The following is a 21,655-nucleotide window of genomic DNA, read 5'->3' on the forward strand; positions in this document are numbered from 1 at the left end:
CAGGGCAACAGGGAAAGGGCCTAAGCCCAGAGGTGGCTGAAGGCCCCGGTCTGACCTTCCCAGACAGCTCAGCCACTGCTGAGTGCTCTCCTTACTGGTGGATTTGCTGTTTTATTTTGGAAAGAATCATAGCAAAATCAGCATGCTTACTTTAAATATGATTTCATTTATAGTAGTTTGCAGTTTGCTCAAAATTTCATGAGCATGTTAATAACTCTGCCAGAACTTAGTTACCTCATTTGAACTACATGGCGCCCCATGCAGACAGGTAAATATTTCACTAGTGTGGTTTAAAGAAGCCTGAGCCGGGGCTGTCTGACTTTGAAGATCATAACCAATTTATTGTGCTTCCCCCGGTGTTTCCTTACTATACATTCTCTTATCAATATTTTAATTGAAAACTTGTCTGTGTAGCCTTCCTCCTGATCCCGGTGTTTTAAAGATTCTTTTGTTGCATATTAAATGAAAAAACGTCTCAATTCTATGCAGATGTGTTCGTGCCCGGAGTGCAGAGTGGAACATGTGGAGTCACAGGGATGGTTTGGGGTGTATGGAATCCCTCCTAGAAAGGAAGCTGGATTGCCCATCTCCTTGGGCTCAGTTTCCATTCCTGTCGGTAGGTTAGGACTGCATAGGAGTTTTAAATGCAGCTAAGTATCAGCATAGGTTCACATAGTTGTTTTGATTTGTCTTAACATCTCCCACCTCCAGCTGCCTAGACGGGGCAGGGGTAGGGGAAGAGAAAAAAAAAAGATGTTGGATCTGTGACAATTTCAAAGAAGCAGTATTGGATGGTGTCTTTTGTCCAGCCTCGGTGGTTTAAAGCAAGTCACGGAGGACTCGGGCCTCTGCTTCCTTTGTTCTTAAAGAAGTAGGCCAAAGGGCTGGAGAGGCAGCTCAGTAGTTACCAGCACTTGTTGCCCTGGCAGAGGCCCTTGTTCAGGTCCCAGCACCATGCTGTAGCTCGCGGCCACCTGTCGCCCTCTTCTGGCCATCATGGGCAGTGCGCACATATTCCTCTACCTCGCAGCATTAGCTTGAGTGGTAAGAGAAGACACGTGCTTGAACCGTCCACTTCAATTCTTTTAAATATAGGAAAATGAGAATTGACTGGCAGCAGTCACAAATCCAACAGGGACCAGTGCAGGCCCCGACACAGGATTCTTCACCGTGTGTAGTGATTCCCATGCTCTGGGACACAATAACATTTCTCAGCCTAAAGTTCTTTCCAAAGCTGCCCACAAAAAGACGAGATAAGCCCTTATTACTAATGGCCTGCTCCTTGGTGGTTGTACACCGAGAGCTGGCCCCGTGAGCTCTGATGACCAGTACCGTGATGTGTGTCCATTCACTCAGACTCTGTCCCTGACCGGCAGACTGTCTTCCCAGTGAAAGAGCACCCGGTGCTCTGGCGTGGCTCCTCTTGCTCTCCCCGGGCCTCGGAGGGACTGCACTCTGAGGTGTGGGCCTGGGAGCTCAGGATTCCAGCACCACAAGTATTTCTGGAGCTGCGGCTGCACTTGTATGCGTGTCTGTGGTAATGTTTAACTGCTGGCCGTCTCTCTTACTATGTTACACATCCTCCTTACCTGCCCATTTGAGAATCAGCTCTGCCACTAAATGGGGGCGAGGGGTGTTATGGGCCAGTCCAAAAGCCTCAAGTTCTTTATCCACTGAGCCGTCACAAGCCTCTTTGCTGAGCACTATACAAAATTTGTGATTTGCCTGTGAACAGTTGAAATGGTTTTGTTTTTCAGTTAACATCCCAATCTAACAATAAACTAACTAAAAGAGTAATTTCTAAGATATCTGTGAAATAGTTCAGTATTTCAGAATTGAGAATGTGAGCCGGAAATGGCACCTAATGCTTCCAGTTCCAGCACTCCAAAGACTGAGGCAGGAAAAGCATGCGTTTGAGGCCAGCCTGGACTGTGTGGAGATAGGGACTGAGAGAGAAGGAAAGACTAGCGGGTCATGTGAGGGGACACAGCTTGCTTATGTCACACAACTGAGTAAAAATTTGGAGAAAATAATTTGGCTAGACAGTGTTCTCTAAGGGCGCTGCTTAAGGGGTGATGTTTAATGATGACGTGACGAGGAGTTACCTGGTTCTGTAGTCCTCTGTAGAGGTGCTGGATTACAGAGCTGTGCTGGAAAGTAAGATAAGCTGCAGTCTAGGTTGGGCATTGGACCTGTTCAGGGTGCAGATGCAGGAATCTGCAGGTCCCTGTGCCTTGTGCCCGCCTGTGCACACGGCAGATTCCACTCTCTCAAACTACTGTTCTCAAGTTGGTTTAATCAGGCACTCCCAGCTGAAAATCAGAGTGACCCTCAGAGAGTTGATGCTGCATTTTCTCCCATTGGTCTCCTGAGCAAATGGACAGGTGCTGTGGAAAACCTAGCTAAGGTGCCTGTTTCCAAATGGCACGTGTGCCATGTGTGTTTCAGAGTGGAGGGACCGTTCAGGGTAACTGAGGTCTCCGAGGGATCCACTTCTTATGGGTGGCTTCGTAAGACATCCTTTTATCCCCCTCCCTTTTAATGTTGGGCATTGAACCCAGGACCTTGAACATGCTAGGCAAACAGCTGCGCCCTGGTGACATTCTTCTCTGAATCAGAAATGCATGTTTCCAATCTAGAATCTTTCTAATAGACCTCTTTTATAGGTATGGCAGATGTTCTGATTAAATTTTATATAATTTATGTAAGAGTCTATAGAGGCTTTTAAATTAATTTGATTCTTAAGAAGTAAAATAATTAAAACCGAGTCCGTGGCCACTTAGTGTCTCGCTTCTATAAGGTAGGTTGGCACTGGATGTGATTTTACAGGCCTTTAATCCCAGGATTCAGGGTGCGGAAACAGGTTTGTGGCCAGCCTGGTCTACATAGCAAGTTCCAAGATAGCCAGAGCTACGTAATAGAAAGATTCTGTTTTGAGGGGTGGGAGGGGAACAGAACAGCTTACTAGCCCGGTTTTGCAGCAATTAAGAATCGTTTAGATGAAAATAAGGAGTGTCTGCACGCCTCCTGACCTGGCCTGCCACTCCACAGCCTGTGTCTGGTGGGGCGGTGGGCAGAATGTAGAGCTGCTTCACTGGATTCCTTGGAGGAGAGTGGATGACAGTAAGGGGTGGGGTGGGGAGGTGTGAGTGTGTGTGAGGGGGTGGGTGGGTGGGCGAGCGTTGGGGTGAATGGTTGTGTGAGTGTGAGGGGATGTAGGTAGGTGGTGTGAATGAATGTGGGGTGGGTGTGGGTGTGTGTGCAATGTGCTACATGCCTGCCTGTTCTTCTCCATCCTAACAATGGGGTACTTGGGGGCAAGTCTCCTTACTAGACTTCCACTTGCTCTAGCCGTGTGTGCCGCAGAGGAGGATGAGAGCCGAGCTCATGGCAGTGGCCAGGCAGGGTCCACACAGGAAGCCCTGAGCGGGATTCTGATGCCTTCTCTCTCAGATGAAGGCACCTTGTCTAAATGGCTTTCCTGGGTCATCATAAAGCCCCTAGTATCACTTCACCCTACCTCTAGAAGTGGAGTCAGGTTTTCTAAGCTGGAGCCCTTCATCCCTCTGTGCCACAGGACTCCTGTTTCCTCCCACACACTCATTGGAGCAACTAGGAAAAAGGCTAAAATGAAGCCCGTTAGTTCTGGCTCACTACGCCTCTTGTCCCCAACATCTCGAGGCCTCTCCATTACCTGTGAGGTCTTCCCTTGGAACAGGAAGGAATGGGCCCCAGAGCTCCAGGTCAAGGCGTGGGGACTGACAAGGATGTCAGTCAGTGGGTCCTGAATGGGAGCTGGATAAACATGCAACAAGGTCATCTCGGTGACAGGGAGTCTGTCCCTAAGCCATTGTCCCTATTGTTACTGATGCTAATGTTTACAGAGCTGATGAACTGAGATTAAAGTGCCGAGCTAAAAACTGTATTAGAAGATTTCTCGTGCTTAAAAATGGTGAGAATTATATTTAATGAGCCTTCAGACAGCTTGCTCAGTCTGGCTCCGAGGCCATGGTTCCCTGGCACCTCATCAGGCTATGAAGTCAGCTGTGCAGGACCCTCTCCCAGAGGTGGCTGTAGAAACCACATCTGAGAGCTAAGGCACATTATTAGGACCAATCCCATGGTGCAAATAGAATTCTGTTTATCTTTGCTCCTAGTGAGAAACAAAGTTACAAAGATGGACCCCTGAGGTCTGCAGAAGTTTGCATCTGCAGCATCCCTGCTTAGTCTTCTGTTCTTCACCTTCTCTGTTCCCTCTGCTGTCTCCAGTCCAGGCCTTTCTTCTCTATGGTCTGGATGTGCATCCCTCATTGCTCTTCCACTAGGGACGGTTCACCCTGCACACCATTTTCTCCCTCATGCCTTCCAGTCACAGTCCAGCTCGCTTGGTGGCACTGAGTGTGGTCCAGGCTTAGCTCTCTTCAGGCTGCCATCCATACTCCACACAAACGGAGCCCCTGGCTGTCAGCCCCCATGGGATCTGTGTCTGTGTCTGTTAGTCCTGTCTGCCTTGTCCTTCCTTCCCCCTCTACATGTCCAGTCCTTATTTACATACCACTCTCGTCTGCCATCTCCTCGATGCTTGTTTAATTTCTCCCTTCACGGGCTCCCATGAGGCCTCATCTCCACAACCATATCTTTTGTTGTTGTGTGGTCGTTCATTTGTGTCTCTGTTTCGGGGCCTTGTAGAGCCTAGACTAGCCTCAGACTTGCTCTGTCGTCTGAGACCAGCCTTGGCTCCTGAACCTCCTGCCTCTACTTCCCAAGTATTCCCAAGTTACAGGCACTTACTGCCTCCTCTGGCTCCTGCCTCCTCTTGGGTTATCCGTACCTTCATGGATACGGAGGCTCTGTCAGTCCTGTCACAGTTGTCTGTCAAGGGTTCCTACGTTGCCATTGCATTTCATTTTGAGCCTCTTTGCTTACAGAACCTTCCTAATGCCCTCTTCCTCAGGACTGTCCCAGATTCACTATAGATACACGGAGGCAGACATGAGTGTAAAGGACACAGGACCTGGGGATGGCTGGTGGTTGCCGTGAGGAGAGAAAGCAAGTAAATCTGAAAGGTCACATGTAGCCAACCTGTGGAGACCATCAGTACCTAAGCAGCCACATGTCATATGAGGTCACTTGTCATATGGAGAATGCTTTATCCATCTCTCCTGTTTGTATTTACCTTAGCTCTCCAAGTAAATTCTGTGTTTTTAATCTGATTTGCATTTGGGGTTGGTGACGTTGGTGAGTTTTGTTTGTTTGGTGGTTTGTTTGATTTTGATTTTTGGTTTTTTGGTCTTTGAGACAGGGTTTCTCTGTGTAGCCCTGGCTGTACTGGAACCTACTCTGTAGACCAGGCTGGCCTCGAACTCAGAAATCTGCCTGCCTCTGCCTCCCGAGTGCTGGGATTAAAAGCATGCGCTGCCACCAGGCTCTGTCTTGTCTCACAGCTTTAACAAATGATTTTATGGTAAAAAGGATCACCCTGAAATTTAATTAATCTCACCTGTTTGATAATATTCTGGTGGGTAGATGAAAGAAGAGTGGCCCAATCAGTGACTGGAACAGGCTCTCCTCACTGTATTGTCAGTTAGAAGGCAGGGGCCTAGGGTCATTCTGTATGTCCCCTCCCCACAGAGCAGCAAAGGGCAGTGTGTCTGTGTCTTCACCCCTCACTGCCCTTGAGCTCTGACCACCAGCACAGCCAGCAAGACAGCCAAGGACTGGCTATTTGACGATAAAGACTCATCAGCCAGATATATAGATATAGATAGATAGTATAATTAATAAAAAGAAGGAAAGATCAATGGGTCACCCTTTGTCCTGTTCAGGCTACTAAGCAAAATACTAGAAACTGAATGATTGCTTATAAATAACAAAACTTAATTTCTCCCAGCTCTGGGAGCTGGAAGTCCTAGACAAAGGCACTGCAGGGTCCGGTTCTCTCCCTCCTGGCTCTGGAGAGAGCTAGCTCTGTAGGGTCTCCTTTATTAGGTCACTAATCCCACTCATGCTCCCTCACAACCTCATTCCCTGCGGAGACCCCACTTTGAAATGCCACCACCCTGTGATTCACCGTGCAAACAGGGGTTCGACACAGACTCTCAGACCCTGGCCCTGCAGGGGAAATCTCCTGACTTTATCTTACAGCATCTTTCTTTATCAGAGAGGGTTTTACATGCTCGGGAGACTCAAAGGACTTGTATATGTATCCACAGGGTAAACTGCTCCCAGATAAGCCCAGGGCCCTCTTCTTTCATCTGAGTCTCTGGAAACTGAAGGCCTCAGCTCGCACTAGTTCACCTCACTGCTGGGCAGGTGCTGGCTCCCGGGCACTTAACAGCTTGCACCTTGGTTTTCAGTGTTTGTTGGGTTGGGTAGTTCTTTCTTTGTTTCTTTCTTTCTTTTTTTAAAATTTAAACAGAACAGAATCTTGATTTTTTTTTTTTAATTGTATTCTGCATTTCTTACTCTAAATAAATTCAAATAAAAGAATCTTTGATAGTTTGCTCCCTAGGTCCGGTTTCTCAAATATAGTAAGTTAATGGTTTAAATTCAGAATTTCCTTTTTGAAAGGTCCTTTAAGATGTTTTGTGATTACTTTCAAGGTAAATTCCAATTTTGTTTAATTTCCATGCTCGCAGTGTAGAAGCAATTGAATTACCCATGGTTGTTCCCTAAGCATAGAGGAGGAGATAAGCAATCCGTCCGTCTGTATTGACAGATGTGAACGTTGAGCAACTGAAGCCTTGCTGTAAACCGTGACAGGCTTGGGCTTCAGCCACCGCTGAGCTCTGGAAATGAGAGCTGGCCCTCGGGTGCACGCGCGTGCGCTGTCTGCAGGTGCTCCGCTTGCCTTCTGGGACGTTGGTTTAAAATAAATAAAGGTAGAGCCCAAAACAGGAGAGCGCTCTTGGCTCTCCAGTTCTCCATCCTTGCAGGCAGAGCATGGGCTCCTTGGCAGCTTCTGCAGCATCGTATCACAAGGCAGGGCAAGGTCTGAGTGCAGCCAGCACGGCCTGCCTGCAGGAACCACTCCGATGTCCTGGTCAGTCTCCAACCTCATTCTCTCCACTGCTTAGAGCAGGCCTCAGCAACTGTGACCATTTGCAGGTGAGGTAACTCTGTCAAGGAGGTGATGCCGTGTGTCTGAGTGCTACTGCCTGCCTGCTAGAAAACTCCCACGGCCTGATTTCTTCACCATCCACAGCCTCGATGGCAGAGATGCTGGTCATGATAAAAGATTGTGCTTCCCCATCAGTGCATTTACTTCAGTTTCAAATAACTGCCTGGCAGTGGTGGCACACGCCTTTAATCCCAGCACTTGGGAGGCAGAGGCAGACGGATTTCTGAGTTCAAGGCCAGCCTGGGCTACAGAGTGAGTTCCAGGACAGCCAGGGCTACACAGAGAAACCCTATCTCAAAATATCAAAACAAACAAACAAATAACTGGTAAACATGACAGCTGCCAGGAGAGCCCTCAGTGCCTGTCTTTCACTGCCTCCAGTCTTATCTCAGCTGGAAACGTGAAACAGAGATGTTTGTTTTTCCTGGCACAGCTTCAGCTTTCTGTGCTGGGTGACACGTCGCAGTGTCATGCAAGCCCCTCAAACCTCACCTCCATGATGTCCTCATGCTGCAGAGCCACCACATAGGATGGTAAAAACCCTGAGGTCTGTGGCTCCTTGCCTGGTTCCTCCTGCTCCCATCCTGCAGCTCTGCCCACAGACGGTGACCCTATGGTGACCTATGCGACCCTATGGCCAGTATCTGAGCAGTCAGTGGAAGGCTGGGCCCAGAAACCAGCCTTCCTCACAGCATACAGCTGCCTGTTCTCTGCATCGTGTGCCAGCTGAGTGCCACCTAAAAGCATGTTCTTCTATGAAACTGCCTTCTCTCTTGTTCTCATTCATAAAACCGTAAGATGTGAAAATACCTTAATCCCTTTGTTAACAATTAGAGATTGTGTGGATCCGTACCCATACTGTTAAGTCCCTGACTTGCTCAGACCCCAATCCGAACCCCTGGTTTTAGATCCGATGGCAGTCTTTGTTTGCACTGTTAGTCCACAGAGGGATGGTACCTAATGCCCAGGAGAGCCAAGAGTGCAGACCGACACAGAATATACACTTGAGCATTGTCAGCTTTTTCTAAAATTTGATTTGTAGTTCTCCAACTTGACAGCATGGTGTCATAGTGTCAAAAAGGTCGGACACACCTGGCTCTGCCCTTGGCCCAGGAAAGGATAAAATGGGAATTGTGAATGGGAAAGAACAGGCTTTATAGATGGAGAGTCAGGCTTTGGTTCCCCTTAGGGGCACTGCTACTTCTGCTGCTGCTGCTGGGCTTTTGCAAGGACAGTCTTTGACGGCATCTGTCTGATGTCTGGGTCGTAGTTGATCTATGATGGCATCTCCTGCCTGTGTTTATGATCCTGTCTCTAACTTTGTTTTGAAAGCAGAGTCAACAATATTAACAGTGTGACGATGCTAACAGTCTTTTCAGCTGTTCCGTGGGGACACTGGGTTTAAGTGCCTCTGCTGCTCCCTGGTTCCTTGTGTGACTGCTTTGTTTCAGGGAGATGGGAGCAGAGGTGACAGCTGAAGAGATGGATGTGACTTTCCAGCCTGTTTAGGGAACCCTGAGAGAGAAAATGTTAAATCCACCCACCCAGCCGTGCTGTCTGCCTTGTCGGGCCAGCCTAGTCAGTGGTTCACAACACCAACTTCTGAGATTCATTGTTCCTCATGGCTTTGAAAATGTAAACAAGTCATATGATGTGCTCTGAATTTAGAGATGACTTGTGTTAGATGATCATGTGTCACCAGGCAGGGACACCACATGGACCTCACTCCGGTCACTGGGAAATATATTTAGGGGAAGCACGAAGGTGAGGGTCCTCCCTCCTTTGAGCCATGAAATGTCAGAACTATGGCTTTGGAACTATGCATGGTGGCTCATCCATCTAATTCTAGTTCTAAGGAGGCTAAGACAGGAGGATTGACACAAGTTCAAGGCTACCCTGAGCTACACACTGAGTTTCAGACCAGTCTAGGCTACAGAGTGAGACCTATCTCCTAGAAGCCTAACCATTCCCCTACCTCCAAAACTGTGGGCTAGTGACAGAGCTTGGCTGGCATTCACTGGGCTCTGGGCTCCATCCGCAGCTCACACACACACCCAAAAGTGGGGTTTCAGTGTTATCTTCCCATGTATTGAAGAAGGTGTCACTGGCTTAGCATCCGGAAGCTTTCCTTCTGTGAGCAGAGAAGAGTCCCCTGCTGGGATGGGCACTGAGGAACGCTGGGCACTGCTTCTTGCTAAAGAACAACCAGGATCAGATTGCTAACAGTGAGGAGGCTCCTTTGGGCAGTTAGAGGCTGTCGGATTTGCTTACAACTAAAACCCAAAGAATGTTCAGAGAAGCTAATTCCTAAGAAAGAACAGACAGTGTCTTATCTGACTGTCATAGCTGGAATTCCCTTTCCAAATACCTCTTCAACGCACATGGCAAAGGCTGGCTTCCCACCGAATAACAGCACCCTGCCTCCACCACAGTCCAGGTGCTGCTGCATCTTCTGTTTGTCCTTGTCCCATCCTCTGCACAGCCCTCAACATATCTTAAATGTGGCAAAGTTCCTTACTTTTCATGAATTTATCTAAATATGAATCAGAACCCGCTTCTAATTCTTCACTCCACAATTTAGTCTAGAAAAATTAGCATAAAGACAGATGATTGCAAATAAGCAGTTCAGCTTACATTTGAGGCCGTGTCACCTCCTTTTACCCACACTGCAACATGAACATGACTCCAAGAACTGAGAGTGGGGTTCCTCATCCCACGCGTGTGTTTCACGCTGTCCCTGAGCTTCATAACCAGTGTGGTTGTTAGATAGTTGGTGGTGTTTTCCATGTGACCTACATGAAGTACAGCATTGCCCGTCCGTACTGTGGCCTCTCGTCTGAGGGGAGGGTCTTCCCCTTGGTGCCTCAGGCTTCATAAGGCTCATTTGGTTGCAGATGACTCTGGGCCACTGCCCCACGATTCACCCAGTATTCAGGAGCCTTTCCAAACGTTCTTCTTTAATCTTAGTAAGTTACTGTATTTTGTGGGTCTGAGTACTTTGCCCACATGTGTGTCTGAGCACTGATGTGCTCATAGAAGCTGGAAGAAGATATCAGAGCCCTTAGAACTGGAGTTGCAGATGATTGTGCAGCCACGGGGATGGTGGAACTGAACCTGGGTCCTCTGCAAGAGCATTCCGTGCTCTTAACCGCCGAGCCATCATGTCTGACTCTCTGATTTGTTCACTAGTCAGACCACACTCACTTCCTGCAGGCTCCCCCCCCCCATCTGAGCATCTGGCTCCTTCCTGTGATAAGCACCCCTTAGAAGGCAAGGTCACCGTGGTTGTTCCTGGGCTCCCTCTGGGCCAGCGTGGAGCACACATGTTGTGGGAAGTTCTGTGCTGTGTACCTCCCCTAAAGTGTTCTCCCTGCAAGCTCCAGGGGTGGAGTACCATGGGCATCCCTCGCTCTCAGGAGCCAGTGTGTGCCTGTGGCAGCAAGCTGTCCCCGACCTGCTCCACACCAGGCTCTCGGGGCTGCCTCATCTCTAGCTGCTGGCCACACGGTGCCAGCCAGTCCCACTCTCTGCCCTGCAGTCACGGGGCCCCACCCTTCTTCCTGCTCCAGGCACCCAGAGCACCCAGAAATGAGGCATTCAAACTGAGGACAAAGGAAATCCTCTGTCCTTCCCTTGGGCCTCAGCTTTAGAGAAGGTCCCAGTGGGGACACTCTCTCAGGCTTCAACCATTGAGCCTCAAGTTCTGGCTGAAGGAGGTAAAAACTGTATGCCATGTACATGTCTGAAAATGTCATAAGCCATTAGTTAATGGAATATTAAAAACCAGTATAATAAATGCATTTCTAAAAATGACAGTAATATCAACAAATAATAACAATAACAGTGATTTTCCGGCCAGTGTGGGAGTGCCAGCGATAGATGCTTCACTCTTCCTGAGAGCCGGCGACCCTGCGAGAAAAGCTGAGAGGCTCACTGTAGACACTCAAGAGGTGGAGCCGTTCCTGAGCTGCAAGTGATCTGAGCTGCAAGGGCTGTGCCTGCTAGCTTACCCCCGGGGAGCTCCAGTTGGCCCCTGCACAGCCAGCGACTGTATCCCTCCATGGGCATGCGGTGTAGTGTGGCCTTCAGAGCCATCCAATTACAGGTGTCATAATTTTAGCTCTGTGTACTTTTTTTTTAATTTAGGCATGCTGTGGAAGTTTGGAGGGGAATGGGCCCTATAGGCTCACGTGAATACTTGGTCCCCGCCTGGTGGAGTTGTTTAGGAAGATTTAGGACGTTTGTGCTTGCTAGAGGAGGTGTATCACTGGGGTGGGCTCTGAAGCGTCAAGACTCGTGTCCATCCCAGCATGCTCTCTGCCTTCTGCTTTCTGGGGGAGATGTGAGCTCTCAGCTGTTCCTACTGCCATGTCTTTGCTCTGCCATCGTGGACCTTAACCCTTTGGAACCCCAGTCCCTAGTAAATGCCTCCTTTAATGAGTGGCCTTGCTGCCGTCACAGGGTTTTATCACAGCAACAGAAAAGTAACTAAGACATTGTCTCTCTGTACAACCCAGGATATCCTAGAACTCACTCAAGCATGTGACCCTGTGCCTCACTTATCCAAGTGCTAAGACTACGAGTATTTGAGGCTAGCCTGAACAACATAGTGAAATCCTACTGTTATTCCAAAAATAAAAGTAGAGACAGGAGAGATGGCTTAGTGATTAGGAGCACTGGCTACTCTTACAGAGGACCCAAGTGTGATTCCCCACCCACATGGTAGCTCATCACCATTTTTACCTACATTCCAGGGGACCCTACATCCTCTTCTGGTCTCTGCAAGCATCAGGCACGCTCCTGGTGCATGTGTGTGCATGAATGCATGCAAAACACCATTACACACAAGATGAATAAGTGCTTTAAGTAATCACGAATTCATGAAAAATGGAGACTTTTCCCTCCTCACCCACCGCTGCACAGCTGGTCGGTGTTTGTCTCCTTTCTGCTGGTGGCTGCATCTTGACACATCTGCCGCTCCTTTGATCTTTCATTTGCTCAGCCGAGAGTCAGACGGACTGACAGCATCAGGGCCTCCGAGTGCGTTGGTCCACTGATCTCCCATCCACCCCGCCTAACTCCTCTGCTCCCTGGCACCTGTGACTCCTGCTCAAGTTCATGCAGGTCTGCACAGAACAGCAGTCCTCATTCCACTGCAGCCCTGGATGTAGTACCCAGGTGTCTATTGTTCAGTGACAGTCAGGTAGAGAAGTGAGAAAGGTACTACCAGACGGCCTCACATAGGGGGATGACAGGAGGCTGTAGAGCTCCCATATCCTGTATGTAATGCAACCATGGACTTCCCAAGGAACAGTTTTCTTTGCTGTCCTGTGACAGGCTCATGAGGCCACTTTCGACTGTCTGAACGGGCTGCCCACCATAAACCAGCCCTGTGAACAGTGCTTGTTACTCAGTCCAGGGCTCCACAGCTGATAGCCTGTTTCCGCTGCCTTGGGCCCAGTGACCACCATCTACTTGTCTACCCCACTTACTATGTGCAGGAAACTCTTTCCGTGGGCCGTGTAGCCGTTTGATTGTAAATTGCATTAGCTTCCTGGAACCTTGCCAGCCGCTTGCTGGGTGTCTGATGCTATCTGTATAGACTTTAGGTGGAAACTGGAAATCTCACTGAACTTCTGTGGTAATAAAATTATTACAGTTGTACCCTACATCTGCTCACTGACTTCCTGTGGGTTTTCACCAGATCACATGACTGACAACAGAGACAGGCTATATGTAGTAGGCCCTGGGTGTGTCAGCTCTATCCAATCTCAACGCCACCTCAGACTTCTGCTGTGTCGCTGAGCCGAGCATCCGGATGTTCCACTGTGGTAGGTTGATTTCACTGGAGCTGATAAAAAAAAAAGTTCCGGCCCTCTCGAGAGTCTAAAGTTTCCTCTGGCTCCAAAATTTAAAACAACGGGATTGTTGTAAGTGGTTTTGGACAAAGACCAAGCTCCAAGCTTCAGAGGTGGGTTTTCTCCCTTTTCAGAACCCAGCCACAAGCCAAGGATCTTGAAGAGAGAAAGCAAGGGCTCCTACCTGTCCATCCCCTTAGCCACTCCAGCACCCCTCAGGCCACAGTAACCCAAAAGTCCCTGGTAGGAGCCACAGCAGAGGCCTGAGAAGGGCTAGAGAAGCAAAGTACGGGGGCAGACCATGAAGCACTGGACTGACATCAGAGCTGGGACTCGCCCACAGCTGGCCTGCAGCTGCCGCATAGCCTAGCGTGTCAGGGATGGGGACGCCCCCAGTGAGGAAGCTGGGCGTCCTCAGCCACACAGGATGGCATTATTGTTCTTCATGGGCTTGCACAGGGAAGGATGACTCTTTCTGGGTTGTTGATGTTACCTTCAGATGTGACATTTCTTGGACTGCATCCCGACAAAATGTGTCCCTGGTGTCTTTAGCTCTAAACAAAACCTTTTGTCTTCCCTTTCCTTGGCTCTTGAGCATTCTAAGATGTCTCGGAGAAGCACAAGGTATTAAGGATATCTGTTCACGGCTCTATTGCCAACCAGATGGGCTGTGGTGGTGGGGACGCAGGGCACGGGAAGTGTGGTACAGGCCCAGCTCAGATAGCTGTCACAGACGCACAAGCTGCTGCATGGCATGTTGAAACCCTACTGTTTATGCCTGTGACCTGCTGTTCCAGAGTCCTCAGTCAGCCAGGCTTGCAAATAGCTCATACCAGGAGAAGGGACATCACCTGGGCTTTCAATTGTCTACCTCATGCCACCAGTCTGGAAAACAGATCTGTTTACCTTGCTATTTGTGCCACCATCCTTTATGAACCATGCTGGTAAAGATTCCAGAAAGAACCCAGTAAATAATAGCTCACAGTTCAGTTATTCACTCAAGGAGAAAGATGACAGACAGACAGCGGGCAGGCGCTATGCTGTGGTCTCAGAGCCATGTGTGCTGTGTCCAGCAGACTTTTCTCCAGCAGTGACAATGTTTATGTTGCTGTGTTGTTGTCTCTGCCTTCTACTTCCCTGTGACTCATGGTGCACACCCAATAGACTACAACTTGGGAACACTGTCTATAAAATGATCAAATCTTTACCAGACAGCAGGCAGGACCTAAACCCTGTAGGTCACTTAGCCATAAGTTCCCAGCCCACAGAGCTACTTAACAACAGCTTGCTTGGTATCATCTTGGTCTTGGACAGTTAGAATTGCCTTGAAGAGCATCAGTTGAATCCCAGGACAGTGAGTGACACAAGCAACATAGGTATCTGCTGTGAAGGCTAACTGCATGAAGCCTGCGCCTGCTTGACTTTAAAGTTATAGTGGGGTCAGCAAGCATAGCAGGGAATGGGGGGAGTTAGATCCCCACTCAAGTCATCTGACAGATGGTCAAAACTGAGAGGAGCTCATTAGTCCTACATTGTACACAAGCTGAGAAACCTAAAGTGCCTAGTTTGCTTTCCTGGTCCCAACCTGGGCTGGCAGAGGGCAGCTTCTGCATGTCACAGTGAGACACCCAGGCACCGCAGTTGAATGAGGCCATTGAAGAACATTTCTTGAAAGGCCTGGAACCCTCATACCCACTAACTGTGGATGTCTGGAGGACGGACACCCCAACCCTTGGTTTGAGAGGCTGCAGTGGAAGAGTCCCATCTTCTGCTGGCCGTGGCCTCTGTAGCAGGTTACTCAACTTCTCCACACTCTCTCTGTATAGTACTTTGTTTAAGGCCTGACACAAGATTATTATGTGGATATGAAGTCCTCTGTTCATTCAGTTCAGCAAATAAGTGTCCATACTATGCCAGATGCTCAGAAACTAAGGTTTCTGGTTTCCAAAAGCCCATGACGTGGTTACATGTGATTACGTGTGAAATAATTCAAAAACAGGATCTGTCCCCAACGTACTAATGAGAGCTGAGAAGACAGTAAACCTGCGGGCTAGGGCGGCCACATTCATCCTCAGTAAGGTACTCATGGTAAAAGTGCATTCGAGGTGTGTGCATGCGCATGCGTTTGTGCGTATGTATGTATGTGTTGTGTGTGCATGTCAGTGTATGTTTGTGCGTTTGTATGTGTTGTGTGTGCATGTCAGTGTATGTTTGTGTGCATGTGTCTGTGTCCTGTGTGTGTCTTTGTCGTGGCTGTGTGCCTATATTTGTGTGTGTCTGTGTGTGTACATGTGTGTGTGTGTCATGGGTGTCTCTGTGCGTCTGTGTGTGAGCCCGTATTTGTGTGCCTCTGTGGGTCTGTGCGTACATGTGTGCACGCACGCCTGTGTAAGTGACTTTGGTCGATATCACATCCCCTCTCTTGGGCTGTTCCTGCAGCTCCCGCCTTGGTCCAGCCCCATCTGTCCAGTCCCACGCAGCTTGGAGGACGTGTTGCTTCCCATCCCAGCTCCTTCTTGTATGTCACTGGAGGTGTCACATAATCTTGTAAATACCTGTGTCATGGTCCCAATTTCATATACATTGTAGGGATGGCCCCTTCACATTACTGTAACTGTAAACTTGCCTCAGGATCACTCTCCCTTCCCACTAGCCAGCTTCTGAGGCCGTTCTCCAGACCCATCCCCTCCCAGTGACCAGGCTTTGTTCCGTAGAAATGTCTGTGGCCTGAGACTGGTGTACAGAGCTGTTGCTCAGCACCTCTTCCTAGCTTCCACGCAGGGAGGCCTGGTCCCCACCTCGGTGAGGAGCATAGGAGAAACGGACTCGCATCCATCCATCCCAGTACCCCTGGTCTCTTCTTTGGTGGTTGTACTGTCAGTAACAACAGCCAGCATTCACTGGCTGCCTGCTCTGTGTTAGACATTCTGCGCGGCCTTTCTGTCATCACATGGCTCCCCTTATTTGAGCACTCAGCTGCGACGTTCAGACAGTTAAATGCAAAACCTCAGAGGATGGTGCCAAACTGTGCTCTGAGAGCCTGAGGCTGATCGGGGATGAGACTTCCAGAGTCACAACCAATGAAGGCGACTTCTGCTCGGAAACTCTGGGTCTGGGCACTCCTCAGCCGCAGCCATATTACACGCTGGAAAATATCTGTAAAGGGAGGGAGGGGGAAAGAAGAAAGGAGAAGCGGGGCGAGGGGAGGAGAGGAGACTTAAATGTTGTCTTCTGAATAGTTGTTCTTGTTGCTTCAGAGATTAAACGATTGTCTCAAAACATTTTAGTATGCCTGTTAGCATAATCAATTATGTTAGCTAGAAACTGCCTTGTCGCAGTCTCAGAATTGCTAAAGTAGGTTGAGTGACCTTTACTCTGTAGCCCTAGCCAGCCTGGGACTCACTGTATAGACCAGGATGGTCTGGGATGCAGAGAGTCTCCTGTCTCTGCCTCTCTAGTGCTGGGCAAGAATTCTAAGTTTTTATGGAGGACTAATGCTGCAATAACCATTGTCCAACTTGAATAATAACTTCATTATAAAATCTGCCCATGTCTGCCATTGACAGTTTGTCTGCCTGAGCACCATAGTGTTTTATCCCTAGGGTGCACTGGCCATTAGGGACGCCCCTAGCAGTGAGACTGTACACAGTACGTGGGAGCTTTGGCTGTTTATTGCTGAATAGTTTACTTCGGATGAGACGGACAGTCCCCACCTTGTACCTTTGTACAGGGTGAGATGGGTTCCGGTTTATAACTGTTGGTGTGACAGGCCACCCAGGGACGCTAGCTGCTTTTCCCACTTCCACAGCCTCCAGACTTCAGGATTCTGTCTACTGCAAACCCTGCCATCAGAACAGTCACAGGAATGTCCCTGTGAGCGTGAGGGTGGGTGCCTTTGGTGACAGCCAATAGCCTAGTTTCCTCTCGACAGCTCAGCCATGTGAGCAGTTCCAACTTCCTCTGACACAGACAGGCTCACAGAGGTCCTCTCATGTCCCTTCAGGTCCCTGTCAGGAAACCTTTCCCCCCAGGGGTCACTATGGAGAAGAGGCCCCACCCCCTTGAGTCACTTTGTTTGTTTTGTTTTTGGACAAGGTGTCTCTCTGTATCCCTGACTGGCCTTAGAACCCACAGAGATCTGCCTGCCTCTACCTCCTAACCCTAACCCTAAGAATTATAGGTGAGTGCCACCACGTGGTTTTTAATTCTAACAACAAAGGCCCATGCTGCCTAATGGCTTCATTACCACAGGGAAGTGCAGGGCGCTGTAAGGAGAGAGCTAATCCTCAGAGAACTGCAGCTGACTGACCACTGTAGCAGAGTGCTAAACCCCAGGCGCCTTTCAAACCCACCTCGCCCAGTCAATCAGGTGGGAACGTTCAGCCTCACTCCACCCAACAGGCTCCGTGTCCTTGAGGCAGGCACAGAGCCTGCTGACCCTGGGTGACCCTTCTGTTAGGAGGGTGACTCGGCCTCAGCAGGCAGTTGTGCTGTCTGTTCCAAGGCTGTGCCGGAAGCAGTCCTTGGATGGTGTGTGAGGATGGCTGCTCAGTGAGGACCACTGCTCAGTGGTGGCTCCCGGCCGTGCCCTGTTGCTACAGATCTCATTTTCCAGATTGCCACCACAGTGGTTGGTTCATGTCCACACTCATATGACACTCGGGGCCAAACAGTAGGAGCTGCTTTCACTCAGCGCAGCCTGTAGAACCCACTGCCTATGCTGTGTTCTAGTGTCCTCTAAGAACTTTCTGAATTTTCACAATGGAACTCACAACTCCCCTAGCCACAAAATAATCTCACGTTGCTTAGCTCTGTCCCTCTTCCATCATTCAGAAACCCTGGGGATCTGGTACATGGGTGTTTTCAGTCAGCATTGTTCGGTCTCGTACACACACGTTGTAGGGGTGTGTGTGTGTGAGCCTGTGTGTGTGTGTGTACATGTGTGTACGTGCGCCTTGTCTACCCAGATCTCCCTTTCCTACACTGAGGAATCTCCCAGCTAGCACTATCTTATTTCACACCAAAGTTTCCACCTCACTAGGAAACTACGGGTCTCAGTCTCCCACCCTGGGACGGAGGACTGAACAGGGCATTCTCTTCTTGTTGACCCTTCTTGAGACCCTTCTAAGACTCCAAGACCTTACTGCAGAGGGCAGGGACCTTTGGAGTCCCAGGCCCAGACACTGCTTACTAGTGTGGACGCCCCCTGCTGCCTTGTAGAGCCGTCAGCACAGCATCCGTGGGACTCACACTTGCTCTCTGTCGAAGACACACATCCCACTCCATCTGGCCATGCCACCACGGCAGGCCCTGCATGTCTCCCCCTCCCCACCCCTTGGGCGGAGTGTTCTTTGTTGTCCCCACTGCTGCTTGTCTCTCCTTTCATGAGCATGGACTCCCCATGCCAACAGGAACTGTTACACCCCTAGGCCCCAGCCCGCACAGGCCTCCTGGCACCAAGCAGCCGACACTGGAGTAAACAGATGTGCTCTGTGATAAGCTTCAGGGAGATGAGGGAGCTCTCCTGTCTGTCTGTGAATCTAGGGCATGCTAGGTGCTTAGTGCGTGGAGATTAGCTCGACAAGGTGAGCTTGAACACCTCCTGGTACTCTGGGATGTAGCTACAGCAAGCACTGGTCTCTGAGCCTGAGCACAGGGGATGCTATGGGTGGGTGTGGCCCGGGTGGGTGTGGCTACCTTGTTACCTCCTCTTTCTGGCCTCGCTTCAGCCTTCCACCTGTATCCTAGGACCCTGGATTGTTCTCCCAATGCTGCCTGCAACAGAGATTAGCACATGGAACCTCCCTCGCTGAGGGAAAAGGCTAAAGGCTTTCAGTAGACCCCAGCTGTTCCTTAAGCTGCAGGGGAAGTTGCCTCTGTCCCAGGTAGATTAGGTCAGGAGTAACATTAGAGCTAGAAGCTGAGTCCTGGTGCTGGAGTACAATGGCAAGTACTCCCTCCGGCCACTGCCTACCTGCTCAGAAGCAATGGAGAATGCTCCAGGGCCCCAGGGGATGTACAAAACCAACCCTGAGCTTCCCACAGCCCTAAGAGGAAGAACTCAGCCGCTCCGTCCCCAGTAGGATGAGGACAAGGCCAGACAGCCAGATGCTTCCTAGCCATGACATGCCTCCCTCTTCAGTTCATGGCTCAGGACTTTCTATAAGTAAATAAATATCACTTAATTGTTGACAGTTTATCACAGCTGGATTAACAGAGCCACTCAAACAAGCGCTCGCCCCCCCAAAGTCTGTGTGTCTCAGGGAACTTTATACAGTCTGAAGAAGGTTAAGAATGCTTGAGGGGAGATTCTGACCTCTACAGTAACCTACTTTTCAAGACAAAATCTCTCAAGAAGAGCCAGGCCTTGACCCTGAACAGGAAAGAGGGCATTTACCTTGTCTGCCGTCCAGCAGAGACCTGCCTCCTTTCACCGAACCTCCTTTAGCACCCTCCTTAGCAAACCAACCAAGGTCACATCATCTTAGTTAGTTACTATTGCTGCGATGAAACACCATGACCAAAGCAACTTGGTGAGGAAAGGGTTGAGGACAGGAACTCAAAAGACAGAGCAGGAGCCTGTAGGCAGGCGCTGATGCTGAGGCCATGGAGGGCTGCTGCTGACCGGCTTGCTCCCCATGGCTTGCTCATCCTGCTTTCTTATAGAACCCAGGACCACCAGCCCAGGGATGCCCCACCCACAATAGGCTGGGCCCTCCCCCATCAGTCACTAAAGAAGAAAACCCTCTGCAGGCCTGCCTACAGCCTGGTCTCATGGAGACATTTTCTTAGTAGAGATTTCCTCTCAGATGACTTTAGCTGTGTCAAGTTGACATAAAACCAGCCAGCACACCAGGTGAGTTATATTCTCCCAGCCCAGAGGCCGTTTGACCGTTAGAATCTGTGAAAGGCCTGTACTCCCAGCCTGCAAGCACGTAGAGGAGGGGCTTGCTGTACCGTCTCCACTGCTTGTGCTTGAACATAAAAGTCATCTTGTTCTCATTGCAGAAATTTCCAGAACTAAAGTTCAAATACGTGGAAGAAGAGCAGCCTGAGGAGTTCTTCATCCCGTACGTCTGGTCCCTGGTCTACAACTCGGCAGTGGGCCTGTACTGGAACCCGCAGGACATCCAGCTGTTTGCCATGGACTCTGACTGAAGCAGGACACAGCCACGCCCACCCAAGCCCTTCCCAGGAACAGAGGCAGACAGACTGTGCACCACAGAAGGTCACACAAGTGTGCTTCCCTCACACACTGTGACTGTTGGGGGACTGCACCAGTTAGCAGTAGTTCACTCAGCCTTGATTGTACTGCAAGGACAAGACAAAAATAAACGGGAGACATGTTGTTCAACATGTGACTTATTTTTAAACTTCTTAACCCCAAACCTAGAGCTGTCCCAAGACACTGGGGCCTTAGGCACATAACAAACACATCAACTGCTCACACCATTTCCCCTTTTTTTAAATCTGTTATTGTTTTTAGATTTATTTTTATTCTATGTGTATGAAGTTTTGCCTATATGTATATATGTGCACCGTGTGCAGGCCTGGTGTCCACAGAAGTCCGAGAGGGTATCAGATAGGAACTGGAGTTTCAGACAGTTGTAAGCTGCCCTGTGGAGCCTGGGAACGGAACTCAGTTCCTCTGCGGGAGTAACAGTACCCACGCTGAGCTGGCTCTGCAGCCCTGCCTCTTTTTTTGAGACATGTTCTCACACTGTAGCCCTTGCTGAACTGAAACTCACTAAGGAGCTTAGGCTGGCCAAGAACTCACAGCAATCCTTCTGTCTCAGCCTCCTCTGAGCGCAGGGATCACAGATTTGAGCCACCACACCCAGCCTACACATCTTTTATTTTTAGTTCTCAAATATTGGAAATGTTTATTTGAGTCACTTGTGCAACTTCTCTCATGTGTCTGTATGCATGAGCACATGCATATGCATGTATATGTGTATGCATGTGTACATGTACATGCATGTGTGTATATGTGCATGTATGTGTTTGCATGCCTCTCTCCCGCACAAGATTTCATAAACACTCTACCTGCCATGACCCGGACCTCCCCCAGAGAGGTTAAATCATTCTTTTCTTGGAGGGTTGACCTCTGAGCTGTAACAGGAATTCTGTCAGAGTCAAGCAAAATTAAGTTTATCTGCTCGGTATCTCTCATTGGGGAAAGCTTAACATGGAAGGTAACCTTTTTCCTTCAAGCCAATCGGATGGACAATAGGAAAGCCACTTACTGAGACAGTATTCTATATGAGATGAAAAATACTTGTTTCTCCTTGTTTCTGACTTTGAAAAATGTTTGGGGCCACAAATTTGGTCCCACACACCCACACCCATGCAGCGTGGAGCAGCTGGCGCCGAGGTTCCGTGGCTGAGCGTTCCAGGTTGCAGTGTGTCAGTCTCTGTTCACCCTGTTGGTCTCTTAGGAGAACAGCCTTTCTGTCTGTCCCCACGCCCCTGGCTGAGGGCAGAGCCCTCATGGTCTCCACCTCATGCACACCCCATGGCTGGTTTCCCCTCAGTAAGTCAGGCTTAGCCTTCTTTCCCCAGTTTTCAGTCCCTGATCCTTTTCTGAAGTAGATGAAATTGGAGCCTTCTCTGGCATGGTGGTGCAGGGGCCAGGGCAGCCATCCTCCTGCTGCCTCCAAATACTAGTTCCCAGGAA

General features: G+C 49.5%; 1 protein-coding gene across 2 annotated transcripts in view; it reads left to right on the top strand.

The window, feature by feature from the left end:
* Dym (dymeclin) overlaps positions 1 to 20,339 on the top strand; it is a 265,401-nt gene extending 245,062 nt beyond the window's left edge. The window contains exon 18 of one of the 2 annotated variants that reach the window (XM_029546929.1): positions 19,987 to 20,339. In XM_029546929.1, coding sequence (XP_029402789.1) covers positions 19,987 to 20,136 — 150 coding nt within the window. In that variant the 3' untranslated portion in view covers positions 20,137 to 20,339. The remainder of the gene's footprint in view (positions 1 to 19,986) is intronic. The other variant, XM_021214259.2, reaches the window with a different exon arrangement.
* Positions 20,340 to 21,655: the final 1,316 nt, after the last annotated feature.

The sequence above is a fragment of the Mus pahari genome, chromosome 15 (genome assembly GCF_900095145.1).
Source record: "Mus pahari chromosome 15, PAHARI_EIJ_v1.1, whole genome shotgun sequence".
NCBI lineage: Eukaryota > Metazoa > Chordata > Mammalia > Rodentia > Muridae > Mus > Mus pahari.